The following is a 15971-nucleotide window of genomic DNA, read 5'->3' as shown; positions in this document are numbered from 1 at the left end:
AGGAAATTAAATAGCTGTGCTCAATGTAACAACAAATTAAAGACAACAGAAACAACACTTAATTCTAGAATAAACGACACAGGAGAATACTTAACAAGTCACTAAAAGAATTACAGTCCCCCTCAGTCCTAATACCCGCCCGCATCTCCATTCCAGCTGCATGCCAGGTCTCTAGCTGCTAACGTAGACTCCCTATTCCTTTTACCACCTCTGAGGGTCCCCAGGTTCAGTCTGCAGTCAGGATGGCTCATTGCTGGATCCAAGGTTGCCTCTTCTCTCCAGATGCAGGGGGACCTCCACTGCCCAGGCTCAGAGTCCTTCCAGCCTTGAGCAGCTTGGGTGCCACAAGCTGAAACCAAAGAGAAGTGGGTGACTGAAGAGCAGTTAACCTGTAGCCTCCTCGGCGCTCTTGGACATTTGGTACTTGGATGGCAAAGGCAATGTGGTGCCCTCCTTGGCTCCTGGTGTCACTGTCTCCTGGGGAGTCAGTCAAACACGCCATCTGTCCTGAGTTTCTTTCCAAGGCCTTCACCTTCACAGGTATCACTAGCTTGTCTGGGCTAATTCAACTAAAAACTTCCACAAATGGGCAATGAGGTGGAAATTAGGGAGTTCTGCCATTCTATTCAGCTTGTGAAATGTGCAAGAGCAGGAGGGAATATGGTTTTGAAAAATGGTATAGAGACCTAGAATCTAAACACTATAATGAAATAGGTACTAAACTACGACTCGAGATACATGGCACTGCCTAAGCTTAATCTTGAACAAAATGACATTCCTCTATACAACCAAGTAATCGATTCCTTAGATTCATCAACAAAACCTAATTCACCGCCACAACCACAGTCCAAAACCATTCAGGGAACCCAGGATGGTTCGCTAACTTTCAAAAAACAGAAATATGGTAGTTAAGCGTCTATTTCCCTACTCTTACCTGCCATAACTTCAAACCAGTCATCTGACCAGAAGCTCAGGCAGCTGCTTCTAAGGAATACAAAGCAGCTGCCAGGATCAGCAGACTGGAATACGGGGCCCTGCAGCTGGCCCCCTGACCTTCCACCTGGATACTGAACATGTCATCACAGCTTCTACTTTCTCCTCGGTGTTGGCCACCAGCCCAGGATTTAAGCCTATACTTGCAAATTTCCAAAACCCTGGTAAGCAGCCTTTATGATTTCCCATAAAATGGATCAAGATGTCATTCTGAACACTAGCTTCCATTTCCTCTAAATTTCCCATAAACATCCTTTACCAAAATGATGTAATTTTTCTTTAAAATGAAATTAATATAACCCAAGAGACGAGAAACAACAGAGACAAAAGGTAATAGGTCATTTAGTGATACATGAAGAGATTCAGAAAGTCAAAAAGTGCAAGAAAGAAGGAAGAGGTCAGATGGTCTTAGATCAGTGATTTTCTATCTCATCTCACAGCACACATAAACTATAAAATCCTGCGGCACACCAAAAAATATACCTTTTGTCGATCTGACAAAAAAGTAGATATAATTTTGATTCTTTCATGCCAGACAGCTACTGCTGTGTTGGCTGCCGTCATTTTTTTATTTGACAATCTAAGGGAAAAGTGGGCAGTGCCCCTGACTAAACACTCAGGCATCTCACGTTTTAGACATCCTTGCGTCGTACTGGGCCATGGGGTAAACAACAAGGCAGTGGGAAAGGCACACACCAGAGTCCATACTGTCTGATGGTCTAAATCAGAAATGCACTCACGCATTCAACAAATACTTCTGCCAGGTACTGTACCAGGCACAATGAGGGATACAAGAGTTAATTTATAAAAATCGTATTGAACTAACAATTGATACAAGTTGGGAAATGAGAACACTTTTTTTTTTTTAAGTACGGGTAAATGTACATATGATGGAAGAGAAAGGGTATCTCCAGTTCAGGAAATCCAAGAAAGCTTCAGAAAAAAATTTTAAGGAAGAACTGAGAATGTGAAAAAAGCATACTGCTGGCAAAAGGAAGCAAAAAAAGACGCACAGCACAGGCAAGTTCTTGCAACATTCATTCCATTTGGATGGAGTCCAGCCTATAGGAAGGGAAGCAGTGGCCAGAAAAGTGAAACAATATGGAAGGTCTGAAGAACAAGCCCAGTTTTTCAAAGACAGAGGGGAATTTCTGAAGCCTGAGTGAGCAGAAGAGAAGAACAGATCAGAGTCGTGTTTCAAGAAAAATTAACTTGTTTAGGATTCAGAGTCTTCTGCACTTGAGAAAAACTAGCAGCAGCTGCACCTTAGGAAAGAACTAGAACAGACTGGGGGAAAGGCAGGCCTGAACTAGAGTGGTACAGGCAGAGACAGAAACGAAGAGACCCTTCATATGGTATTACACAGGGCAGAGGGGCACCATTTGGCAACCAGGCAGATCTGGAGAGGAGCAAGGAAGAGGCAAGTGTGTGAGATTTCAAACAACAAGACTGGGGAATGATAGCACCACTAAGCTAGTGAAAATGATGAATTCTACTTGGGGTACTATATACCTCCATGTGAAAATACATACCTTTATATATACCTCTATGCATGGAAACACATATCTCCACCTATACCTAACACCAACTAATTGGAAACTAAGGCACAGCTTAGAGAGATAAATGAGCCAGCCATTTACATAAAAATGGTACCCCCGTTTTCTAGAATGGATGAGATTGTCAAGAAAGAACAAACTAATACAGAAGAAGGCCTAGGATAAAATCTGGGTTAGGGCAACTTTTAGGAAATTCAAAGAGGAAGAAGTAGAAAATATAACAAAGAAGCTAATAAAGATATAGGGAAATAACCAACAAAGCCAGATTTTTTTTAAGGGAAGAAAATAAATTCCAAAGACAGATTCACGATCTGGGTTTGCGCCCACTACTACATAAGAATACAAATAATGTCAGCCTCCAGTAGGGCAAAGGTTTGGGGGCAAGCTGCAGGCAGGAAAAAGAATACAAAACGAGCCAGAACTGAAACGAAGTACTTCCTATCAAGTCCTGAGGTTAGGCAAGAGTTCAACACTAAGGGGCTTACTGCCATAACTGTCCCTAGGTCGGCGGTATCTGCGACTTTCCTCCACAGCAAATATCCCAGGTGGTGTGACTTAAGTTAACTTGTTTGTCTAGCTCAAAAAGACAAGGAATGTTAGGTTGCGTTCATCGTTATAACCCCACCGGCTCCCACAGTACCTAGGAGATAATAGGTACTCAATTATCACTCCTTAAATAATGAGTTTGTTTTCATACACAAGCAGTGAGAACACCAAGCAAAGCAGGGTAATTCCGGGAAACCACAGTAAAAAACAGTTAGCAAACAATGGGAAAAGAAAAACATAAGACCCAGGAAACAAAGTTGGCATGGATAAGCCAGACAGCTGGTCAGAGAGTCAAAGCCTGCCTTTGGGTACCAAAGTACTGGGAGAAGCTGGAAAGATCCAAAATATACACGACGCTAAGCAGATGAGCAAATAAGCAACCTTCCCCTCTTAGTGACATAGCTGTGAATGCCCCTCAACCCTGGAGAAACCCTGGCACTCCTACCTGACACACTGAAAGCACAAGGCAATTTCTAATCCTCACCAGCTTCCAGAATAGGGGCCACTGGGACGCTGCCCAACTGCCCACTGGCTACCACGGAGGGGGTTTTACCATGGAAATAGCTGTACATTTTCATTCTGAAGAGTTGCGCTGGGTCAGGACGGACAGGCAGTAATACTAACAGAATGCAGAGGAAAGGGGAAGCACTGACTTGAAAGAGTAAATCTGAAGAATACATCTGGGTGAAAGAAGTGGTGTCTTGGAGGAGGGGTGGAAACGGGAGGGAGGTGGGGAGGGCTGGGGGTTAGGCTTGGGTGAGGGGAAAGGCAGAGAACTGTACTTGAACAACAATAAAATTGGGCGGGGGGGAGAAGTGGTGTCTTGAGACCCTTTATATTCCCCAAACCTGCACAATGCAGAACAGGTGAACACAAAATTTAAATAAATGAAGCCAATTTGGGACAAAAACCACCAAGTTACAGCAAATATAACTAATGAGAAATGTGAGTCTCAGGGCCAGGACTAGGGTGAGGCAAGCAAGGCACCTAGGACACAAATTGCATAAAACAGAGTCAAAGAGCGCCAACCCCACACTCGGCGGGACTCCGAGGGCAAGCGCCTCATGACATGTCTGTGCCGTAGGAATCTCTCCTGCCTTGTCCTAGTCTTGGCCCTCATGAGTAGCAAGAGCAGATGAAATTTATGAACCTGGGTGGTGAAGGAAACTCAAGGAGATAAATTCAAAAGAAAAGTTTAAAGAGTGAAAAGGCTGAGCCTACCCAGAAGCTAAGAAGGGGCCCATGGAAAGCAAGAAATGGTAAAAACAAGTGGAAAAAGACACAGTTGATAGATTTTTTTTTAAGGATGAAATTAAAATTAATCTCACTGAAATTAAGGAACTAAACAATTTACATTATGAATCAATGGGAAATACATGTTACAGTCAACAAGTAATGTTAAGACATTACTTATTTAATACCATTTTTTAAAAGAGCCAATAGATCCCCACTTCATAACATTCTGAAATAAAAATCAGTGTGAATAAAATTTAAATGTTTAAAACTGAGACAAAGAGACAGACAGAGGGAGAAAAGGCAAGGGAGATGCCCAGATGGCTGAATGAGGAATGTGACAAGTATTATCCCCAACAACAAAAGTGGACAAAATTATCAAAGCCAACCGTTTAAGGATCTGGATATTTTCCAAAGACATCCAACAAACTGAGAAGTGTTTATTCAAGAAAATCTGCTGGACCTCAGGAAGTGTAGTGGATACATGCGGTGGTTTAGGCTGGGGCTCCCACCGACCCACATCCATTCCCGATTCCGTGGCGTGAAAGCCCTAACAGGACAGGGCAAACTGTGAAGACTGGCAGCTCCACTGCCAGAGGGAGTTAAATTCACCTGGACCAGAAGGATAATAATTCTACACCCAGGGGCATTTTCAAAAACAATAGTGATTCAAACAGCAAAAAAAAATCAGGGAAGGCCAGTATCACAGCTAGCCTGAATTTGCCACGCTAGTTAGGGCAAGCAGACCTACCAGGAATTTAACACGGAGAATCAGGGAATGACACAAGCCCACGGGCCTTGATGAGAGCCTACTTTTTCCCGCTGTGTGCCTGCACAAGACTGTAAACATGCAGGAGGGAAATGAGAGGGCCCTAGGGAGCTACTCATCCCTGAATGAGTGTGAGCCTTGCAAATGCAGGAAGCCAAGGCAGACCCGTAAACCCCCTGAACCTGGAACACACTCCCTGAGTCTCACAAGAACTACTGACAGAGGGTAGAGGCCCTACTGTTTCAAGAAGTTTGAACACAACCCCTGATCAATCACAGGCTGATTACCAGGATATAATGATCCAAGGGCAACTACTAGAAAGTCAGGCTTAAAATAAAAACAAGAGCCCTGGCCCGGTGGCTCAGTTGGTTGGAGCATCATCCATGATTGATGTTTCTCTCTCACATAGATGTTTCTCTCTCCCTTCCTCTCTAAAATCAATGTTAAAAAAATATCCTCAGGTGAGAACAAATAAATGAATGAATGAAATAAAAACAAGAACAGAAGAACTGAGCAAAGACATCAGCAGCACACCCTGCAGGAAAAAAATAGACTCCATAAAATTAGTTCCAGGCAAGCCACTGAACAAACGAAAAGAGCAACCACCTCTAACTCTGGAGAAAAATGAATCAGAATGCAGAATATATTACCAAACTTGTTCAGGTTTCAAAAAAATTATAATATATGCAAAATGTTTAAAGTCTGACTCATACATTTTTAAATTTTGAGGTGGGCAGTTTCAACAAAATTGTCTCTAGTGGAGCCTAGATTTTGGAGTTATACAACAAAGACTTCAAAGCAGCTATTATAAATATGGTCCAAGACCTAAAAGAAGCCATCTTTAAAGTAAAGTATGACAACGATGACTCATCAAATAGATAAGATAGAAATTATAAAAAAAACAAGTAGAAACTCAAGTTGAAAGGTAGAATAACAATGAAAAATTCACTAGAGGGTTCAGCAGCAGAGTTGACCTGTCAGGAGAAAGAATCAGTAAACCTGGGAAAAAAAAAAAAGATCAATTAAGAAAAAAGATAAAAATAAAGAATTTTTTTTAATCCAAATTCAGGACTTGTAATAAAGAGTCTGGCCCCAATTTCAGATATTTTAAGCCTCACTTCCCCCTTCCGCTTTGACCCAGCTAGGCCCACTGTGCCCCTATTTTGGGACCTAGAGGGAAATTCAAATTTTGCAAATCCTCAGCATGCACATGAAAATTTCACTCCAGTCCCCTAGCCATTATAAAGGCCTGACCCACTCCTTCTGCCTGGCTCAAACCAGGGCAGACCAGCTTGTACCCACCCTACTCGCTCCCAGAGGCTCTTGGATGAGTAATAAATCTTCTGTCAAATTCTCTTGGTGCAGGGAGTGCAATGCGCACAAACATCCTACTGACTGGGAAGCGGTGCATTCCACCTCTGCAGGGTGAGCACAGAACAGGAATGAAAGAAGGGACAACTATACCAATTTACAGAAATGAAGAGGATTATAAGGGAATAAAACAATGAACAACTTTATCCCCCTAGACAACTTAGATGAAATGGACAAATTTTTAGAAAGACATAAATTACTGAAGCTGACTTAAGAAGAATAGAAAATTTAAATAGATATGTAATAAGAAATGAAATTAGTCATTTAAAATTTTCCAATAAAGAAAAGCCCAGGTACCTTCCCTGGTGAATTCTATCAAGTATTAAAGAATTAATAATAATACTAACCCTTTACAAACTCTTCCAGAAAACAGAGGAAATATTCCCCTATTCATTCTATGAGGACAGTCTCCCCCCTGATAACAAAGGTAAAGACAGCACAAGAAAAAAAAGTTTTAAACATAGTTTAAAATTTCTTCCTGGGTCAGTTTTGTTTGTTTGCATTTTTCTAGGAATTTGTGAATGTCATCTAAAGTTTCCACGGGGTGAGGGGGGTTGGTGCAGGATGTTGTTAAAAACATCCTTGTGATTTTCTTAATACCTGTTAACAGTGCTGTCCTGTCTGAAATTATGGAAATTTTCAATATCTCTGTTGTCCAACATGGTAGCAACATGCCATTATGTGTCTTTTGAGCATTTTAAAGAGTGGCTACTATAACTGTCCAGGCTGAAATATTTGTATTTCATCTTTATCTTGTAGGACATTTTCACAGGGCTCAGAATTCTAGGTGTTTCTTATTTTCTCTCAGTAATTTGAAGATAGCATTCCATTTTCTTGGAGCTTCCACTGTTTCTGTTGAGAAGTCTGTCTATTTGATTTTTGGTCTAATAGCTGATTCTCTGAAAGTATGCTATTCTCTCCCCCCCACTTCTGGCAGCTTTTGAAATTTTTCTCCTTGTCTTTGGTTTTCTACAGGTTTACTAAAATAACCCCAGGTAGGGATTTCTTCTTACCCAGCTTGGTGTTAGTAAGGTTTCTTGAATCTATTCCTTGATAATGTTCACCAGTTATGAAAAGTATCGGCCAATCTCTTCCAATATCACTTCTGCCCCACTCTCTCTCAACCCTTTGTCTGGGACTCCAATTACACACTTTTGATCTTTTCAGTGTCTCTGTGTCTCCCTCGATCTCTTCAGTTATTTTTCCACTTCGCTAATTCTCTCTTCAGCTCTACATAATCTTCTGTTGGACTCATCCAATAATGTTTTAGTTTCAGTTATTATGGTTCTAAGTCTAGATTTTCCATTTTGTTTTCTGGAAAGTTTCCAGTTCGCCCCTGAAAATAGTGAATCTTCTCTTTTGTCTCTTTGAACAAGGTAAGCATAGCTATATTAAAAGTTGACTCTTAAAAGCTACAATATCAGAGGTCCCTGTGGATCTAATACTATATTCTATTGCTTCTATTTGATTTTGTTCATGTCATGCCTGATTTGCTGAATTATAGGATGTACACTATAGTGTAAAATGTTTGTAGAAATAATTTGAGGCCTAGGATAATGTTATCGTCTTCCAAACAGGATTTACATTTGCCTTTTGCCAAGCACCTGAGACAAACACAACAAATTAACCTCAACCTCTTTTAGAGTTTAAATGTATTCGAAGTGGAGCCAAGGTTCCTCTGAGGGCCTGGCCATATCCAGTTCACTCTTACCTGTCAACGACAGCCCTTCAGGACCCCAATCCCAAATAAGAATGGTACAGCAAGGCTTGTGAATTAATTACAGGATAGATTATTTATAGTGTGCTTCCTTTCATGAAAGAGAAAACAAGAATTGCACGCACTTACATTTGTGCAAAAAAGACACACAGAACAGAAAGTCAGAGCTAGTGAGAATGGCAACCTGCACAGGTTAAGGTGAAACAGGATGAAAGGCAGCAGGGAAGACTGGGTAAAACAAATGGATATGGAGCAACTTCACAGTCAGAACTGGCATGTTCTGACTTTTGAAATGACATTCATGTCTCACATACTCAAAAAAGTTAACATAAAATAAAATAAAAATGGAGGAAACATCCTAAAATACAATACAAATAAAAATGAATGATCCTAACTATATTTAAAACAAAAAACAATAAACGAAAGGGATGGGAGAGAACTAACCCAAATAATTTTTGAACACAGTATTTAAACCCTAAGGTTAAAGACAAAAAAAAGACGTGTAAATAAAAATTAAATTCAAATTAATAGATTAGTTTTTCACAGAGGTATGCATTAGCAATTCTAAAACTATTTTCTGTATATTCTAGGATTCAACAAATAAGTAAATGTACTGTGGATAATAGCAGTCAGATTTGTCAATATGAGAAAGAAATTACAAATATAGAAAATGGAGAGACTAGAATAAAATCTGTGGCATGGAAATGGAAGTAGAGAAACCACTACCACTCAATGGTTTATAATCTATGGAGACAGACAGATATAGAAACATAGATATGCCTATACACATGCACATAAACACACAAATGTATGCAAGTATATGTATCTACTCTTATGTTATCTAGCTCTGTGTGCTACGAGGGCCTATAAATGACAGTATCCCAGCAGCAATGAACACATCCAGGACCCAGATCTCGGTTTCTAAACACCCTTCACTGCAAAAGAGATTCAGGGCTCCTCAGAAAAAATGGTCAGTTCTGAGAATGGCTTAACAAAAGTACAACATGAGTCTAGAAGGGGGTTGGCAAACTACAGCCCACAGGCCAAATCCAGATAGCAACCTTTCTTTACAAATAAAGTTTTATTGGAAAACAGCCATGTTCATTCATTTACAAATTATCTATGGCTGCATTCCTGTTGCAAGGGTGGAGTAAGTAGTTGCAACAGAGACTGTATGGCTCACAAAGCCAAAAATATTTACTATCTGGCCATTTACAGAAAAAGTTTGCCAAGCCCCGTGCCTAGAATATCTTCTTGTTCCCAAAACAAAACACTCAAAAAAGAATGGGGACATGTCAAAAGTTCACAGGACCCAGTTGAAAAGGTTACTACTGGCCAAATATATGACAATTTGAGGATTGAATTTTTTAAATGATGACAGCTTATATGTTACCCATCAAATAACAAAACACGAGTTCATACTGAGATAGATAGACAGACAGACAGATAGACAGATAGATAAATGGAAGAAATGGAAGAGGGGAGCTCTTTCTTTCTTCAGAATCCCAACTAATAAATGTAGAAGAATGATGGAATCAGAAAATTACCATTGACAAGCATCATAATAATTCAGATTCATCGCTGGATTCTTAAAACTAGTGGGTAAAAGTTTTGAGGAGTAACAGAACATTTGTCTCAAAATAGCCTCAAAGATACTTATTAAATACAAAGAGAAAGCGCATCCTTGACAGCAGAGCTATCTGGCAGACCACCAAACCAAGCGGTCAAAGTAGACACCTGTAACGAAATGAGTCAACAGCATATGCCTCCTGGGGGTCACTTATGAAACACGAATTAAACCTGCTACAAAATAATTGGTCTATAATCTTTAAAAATGTTAAATTCATAAAAACTAAAACTGTTCCAGATTAAAGGCAACTGATGACACATGACAACTCTATGCTACTTGTGGTCCGGGATCTTCTTTTCACATAAAGAACATGACTGAGAAACTGAGAACATTTGAATAGTATCTATAGATTACATCAATGGCATTCCATCAATTTTAATTTCCTGATTTCGACCATTTCCGTAGGTGTGAAATTATGTTTCCAAAAAGAATCCAAGTCTTTAATCATGAAATTGTATCTGTTTATTGAGTTACTTTTCTCATGCGAAAGAACATTCCCAACAACTGACAATTTAACAACTAAAAACAACCCCATAAAAGGGAATACAAACGATGTACTAAAAAAATGAAGTTCGAATAACCAGTTAAAGGACATGTGGGCTACAAAACCATTTCATCCTGTTTCATATGGGCCAAAACAGATTTATTAGCTGCAAGCTCAAATAAAGTGATCTCAAATGAGAGTTATGTCAGTAAAAATACTGCCTCTCAACAGGTCAGAAGTGACTTTACTCACATTTTACAAAACATTTTGAGGATTTAAAAGATTAAATGTCCTGAAAGGGACAACAATCCAGCACTTTTTGCAAACACAGCTGTTAGTTAAAGCTCTTGAGAAAAGAAAAGTTCTGGAATGGGAGTCAGTTGTAGGAAGAGATAATGTTATAAAATATTAAGAAAATGTTGGAATCTTTTCTTATTAATCTAACAGCTGACTTGTTTCTAAACACGTGCTTCACCGCTCTGTGCTAGGACCGCTTCGGGCCCTGAGCAAAGACCAATGAGCTCAACAGGACCTGCTAAGTCCCGGCTCTCGGCTCTGGTGGTACTACAGTCTGGGGGGTGGGGAACCCAGTAACCAGGCACAGCAGTGACCCAGACTGATGAGATAATGACAAAAGGAATGGGGAAAGAGGACACTACTTTAGCTTTGGTCATCAGGAAAAGCCTCTACTGAGAAAAAGTACTGTGGCCAAGGTCCAGATAACGAGAAGTCTCCCGTGTGAAGGTCTCGGGGTAGAGCCTTCTTGGCAGAGGGCTTGACAAGCACAAAAAAAACAACACAGGGGAAACGACCTCAGGGTGTTCAAAGCAGGTTTTTTTTAAAAAAAGGCCTCAGTAATACTCTCAGTATTGTAGGTGATACAAAAGAACCGTCAATTTTGGATCAGGTAAGGTAACGGCATTGTGACTGTGGATAACAATTTTCATATTGCATAGCGTGTAAAGTACGTGGAAGTACAATAAATGACATCAGTGGTTTCTTTAAAATGTTTCAGCAAAGGAAAGACAATTAAAAATGGGTTGAATGAGGCAAATGTGCAAAAATTCTTGAATTTGGGAAATAGGTCAATGGGGGCTGGCGAGCTACTCTCTCTAGTTTTTGTGTATTTGAAACTTTTCATAATAATTTTTAGAAACTCCTCAGAACAGAAACTTCATGTTAAAACCGGAAGGTATTCCTCATACCTTCTTTCTCTTACGTTCTTCCCCAGCTCAGCTCTTACCACATCAGTCTTCCGATTACCTCCTGTGAGGAGATAAAATGAAAGCTTTAAGCGTAGGAGCACACTGGATAGGCTGTGGACTCTAGGACTGAGTCCAGTTTCTGTGACAGACAGAGCTAATCTACCAAAGGCAGGGCCGGAACCCAGAGAGAATTACTGTATTTTTCAGACTATAAGACGCACCCCCCCAAATTTGAGAGGAAAATGGGGGTGCGTTTTATAGTCCAAATGTAGCTTACCTGGCTCATGGGGGGGGGGGGGGGCGGGGGTAGGGCACGCAGTGATGGAGCGGGATTTTTTTTTCCTATTTTTCCTCCTCTAAAACCTAGGTACATCTTATGGTCCCGTGCATCTCACAGTCCGAAAAATACGGTAAAATGAGAGAATATAAAATGAACAGCCACCTACAAATAAACAAGTCATACTTTCTGAGGAGGGAATTGCCTGGACTAAGAACCACCTTCCCAGAGATCAAAAACCCCACAGGCTTCTTCTCCCTTCACTCCACAGAGACGTCTTTGGCAAGATCTTCGGGTTGAGAAACCCCACTGCCGATTTTCAGTCTTGGACTCACTTGACCTTGCTGTAGTCCTTGACACAGCTGAACATTTCCCCTCTTCCTGAGCCTCTCTACTTGCTGGGCAGATGTGACAACAGAGTAAAAGATGACCATACTTCCTTTCAAGGACAAATGTCACATCCACAGCCCCTCCTGAGAGACGACAAGCAACTTTGGACCTAGGTGGCCAGTTCTGAAGGAGCAGGTCCCTAACCCAACAATCTGTGATCTATAGAATGGTGTGTCAGAAAATTGTATTTCTGATGATTTAGTGGAGTCAATATTCTGAAAATCTTTCTGATACCAAATTGCAACCGCTGAACAAACTATTACCAACTTCTTGATAGCACAGTGGAGCTCTCAAAAGAGAAAAGAAAATCCCCCAAATCAAGCAAGTGCTAAAACCAGAATATGTAGAAGCTGAAGCTACAGGGACTCTGACATCTTGGTGTCAGTGCCAAGAGGCTTGTGGTCTAACAGTGTAGGGGGGACAAGAAATAAAGCTCTGACCATATGAAATGTAGAGAAGTAGAAATTATTCTGGAAAAAAATCAAGACCCATAGAGAGCAACCAACTCAGTGAAAAGGTGGGCTAGAAAAAAATGCACCACTGGTAAAGAAAACAATTGAGAAATGTGTCTGTTCTGACTCAGGCGGCACCTGGGAGCACAGGAGACTATGCCCTGGAGACTCAAAACCCGGGCTTGCACTCATGCAGTGGAGTCGTGCTAACCTAGGCTCACGAACTAACCCTCAGCGATCCTAGGTGGGTAGTACCCCAAGGTGCTGGCCGAATCGAAAACTCCTCTCAGAACTATCCAACTCAGAATATTCCCACAGTCAAAGGTCAGATAAAGGCTTACAAACACATGAGGAAGAAAACCATCATGACTGAAATTCAGAAAAAACAGCTAAGTGTGGTACAAAACAATTTCAGGTAATAAAAATGATAAATAAAAAATATTTTAAAACTAATGTATTGCCCTGGCTGGTGTGGCTCAGTGGATTGAGCACCAGCCTGCAAATCAAAGGGTCGCCTGTTCAATTCCTGGCCAGGGCACATGACTGGGTTGCAGGTCAGGTCGGGTCTCCGGTGGGGGGTGCGTGAGAGGCAAGCACACATTGATGTTTCTCTCCTTCTTTCTCCCTCCCTTCACCTCTGTCTAAAATAAATAAATAAAATCTTTAAAAAATAAAACTGTAATACGTATAAAGAAAAAAGTGAAAGAGGCTTACTAAAAGACAAATATTTAAAGAATTAAACAGGGTTTTTAGAAGTAAAAAAAAGTAAGTAATGTTGGTGATTAACCTTATATGTAAATTATGTTAGATGGTTAAAAGGAAAAGTATTATATGTCTGATATTCTCAATGTATGTAAAGGAGACATTTAAGACAACTAATTATAAAGTACAAGGATAAAGGGGCCTACATGGTGATGAGGTTCCTACATTTCACTTTAAGTGATAAGATATGGATACTAGCAGACTATGGCAAAGGAAAAGCATCAGTTCTTCCCAAACTGATCTTTAAATTCAATATAATTATTAACAGAATCCCCAGATTTCTTATAGATACAGATAAGCTTATCTTAAAATTTATGTGGAAATACGAAGGAAATAGAATAACTAAAATAATGAAAAAAAGAATAGAGTGGGAGAAAGCATGCTACCTGATTTTAAGGTATTTATCAATATAAATCAAAACAACCTGGTATTCCAGCAGGGCAGACCCACAGGCCAATGGAACAACACAGAGAATGAGACCCATACAGATATGACCAGCTGATTTGTGACGGGGTGCAAAGGCAATTCAAGGGAGGAAAAACAGGTTTTCAACAAACAGTGCCAAAACAGCTGGACATCAAAAGACAAAAAAATAAACCTTGACCTAAATTTCACATCTTATATATAAATTAACTCCAAATAGATAGTAGGTCAAACACCAAACTGTAAAACTTTTAGAAGAGAACATGAGAGAAAAACTGTATTGCCTAGGCTTAGGTAGAGTTCTTAGACATGACACCAAAAGCTTCATCCAGAAAGAAAAAAACGGATAAATTACTTTTTATTTCTAGGACCCGGTCATTGACAAAGCTGAATAACAATTTAAGAAAATTTTACTCAACCTGTTCAACACTAGAGCTCTTCTCGGAAGACTAAAAAGAGTAGTTAGAATCTGAGTTCTCTGTTTTATCCTTAAGTAGTAAAGTGGAAAAGAGGGACTTATATATAATTATTTTATTTTAATGGCATTGGCTTAATGCCTTTTACCTACAACTTAGTATTTTAGGATCTTTGTGAAAATCTCCAGGGAATTAAATTTAAGAGTTTCAGAGTTAATTCTGGGACTGCTGGTATCAATCGAGGGTTACTGATGAAGGAGGAAAGGCCATCTCATGTACTAGAACAAGGCTGACACTGTATCTACTTGAACTCTAGCTCCCAAAAGCTTCTCTCACTTGTAAAGCATTATAATGATTAGTGGAATTCAGGTTTATAGAGTTTTACTCTAAGTTTAAAACTATTATACTAGCAAATGTAATTAAAAGTCCTAGATTATAAAATATTTTTTCACTTCTGCAATCCCAAAACCTAGCAAGGTGCTTGCTAAATAACAGCACAATAAAGTTTGTAAAAAAACCCCACCATTTCCAAGGGAAAATGAAGTGCTGAATTTAAGAAAAATAACGAAGCCCTGAAATTCTGTCACCTCAACCCTCGTGCCACCGTCAATCACATGCCATCGTTTTCACTCTACGCGCGCCCCACGCAACACGCGAGAATCTCTCTGTCACGGCTCTACTAGTACTGGTCCATACTGACTGCCATAAACTAATAGCTAATAGCTTCTCCTGCTGCAAGTCCATCCTCCTTCATATTAGCACTTGAGGACTTACAAGAATTTTAATATCGTTAACTCGTGGCCCAACATTTGGGCCTTCTGCAGTTTAAACTCTAAAGCCGGGTATAAGGAATGCCTTTGCTCTTTTGAGGTCCTAAACTGCCGGCCGGGTAAACAGCCCCCTGGCTGGCCGTGTGCTGCGAGATAAATTGTACCCTCTGTACTGGAACTGCTCAGTCCAAACTCGCCGTTCTGCGAGTCTGAATGGAAACGAGGACACTGATAAAGGCTTAATCATATGTGACCGCTTGTTCTTACTGTGACCCACTCCTCCATTCTTTTAAGATTTTATTTATTTTTAGAGAGAGGGGAAGGGGAGGGGAGAGAGAGGGAGAGAAATGTCAACTGGTTGCCTCTTGCATATACTCCACCTGGGGACCGAACCGCAACCCAGCCATGTGCCCTGACCAGGAGTTGAACCTGGCGACCTTTTGCTTTGCAGGATGACACCCAACCACCTGAGCCACACCAGCCAGGGTGCTCCTCCATTCTTTTAATATTGTTTCTGTTAAAAGTATTTTTTGTAAAAGACGAATTGTTGACTAATATGTAACCTGTAAACAAAGAGCATATTTGTGTATGAGTTCCAAGAACTAACTTCAAAGGCAGCTGACTCCAGCATACTTGCTGACTTTCGACCATAAAAACCAGACGTTTGCATGAGCAGTTCTGAGATAATCGTCGGAATAGACCGTGCTGACTTACACGTAGAGAACTTTCAACCCTCCACCTTCAATTTCTTTGCTCTGCTTTCCCACTGCCTCCTAATGACGCCCCCACCGCCCCGAGGCATTGGGATGGTCTTTAGGACCGGAGTCCGCCCCCTCTGCAGCATCAGCGGCAGGCAGCTGACCTGAGTTCAATATCATTACCACTGAAAGTTCGGTTGCCCCAGAAAGTGCATGATGTAAGTTTATTTATTTCCTTAGTTTCCAAATGTGTAGTAATTTTTATAAGAGTTGGAATCA

At 40.4% G+C, this 15971-nt stretch overlaps 1 protein-coding gene across 7 annotated transcripts in view; it reads right to left on the bottom strand.

The window, feature by feature from the left end:
• DIS3L2 (DIS3 like 3'-5' exoribonuclease 2) overlaps window positions 1-15971 on the bottom strand; it is a 280596-nt gene that overhangs the window by 248598 nt on the left and 16027 nt on the right. For 5 of the 7 annotated variants that reach the window (XM_053919206.2, XM_053919207.2, XM_024564295.4 and 2 more), the window contains one exon: window positions 209-349. In XM_053919206.2, coding sequence (XP_053775181.1) covers window positions 209-251 — 43 coding nt within the window. In that variant the 5' untranslated portion in view covers window positions 252-349. Of the gene's footprint in view, window positions 1-208; window positions 350-11504; window positions 11566-15971 lie in introns of those variants that run through there. The other 2 variants (XM_045198023.3, XM_053919208.2) reach the window with 2 other exon arrangements.

The sequence above is a fragment of the Desmodus rotundus genome, chromosome 2 (genome assembly GCF_022682495.2).
Source record: "Desmodus rotundus isolate HL8 chromosome 2, HLdesRot8A.1, whole genome shotgun sequence".
Lineage (NCBI taxonomy): Eukaryota > Metazoa > Chordata > Mammalia > Chiroptera > Phyllostomidae > Desmodus > Desmodus rotundus.
The sequence above is the reverse complement of the archived record's forward strand: the minus strand, read 5'-3'. Positions and strand labels throughout refer to the sequence as shown.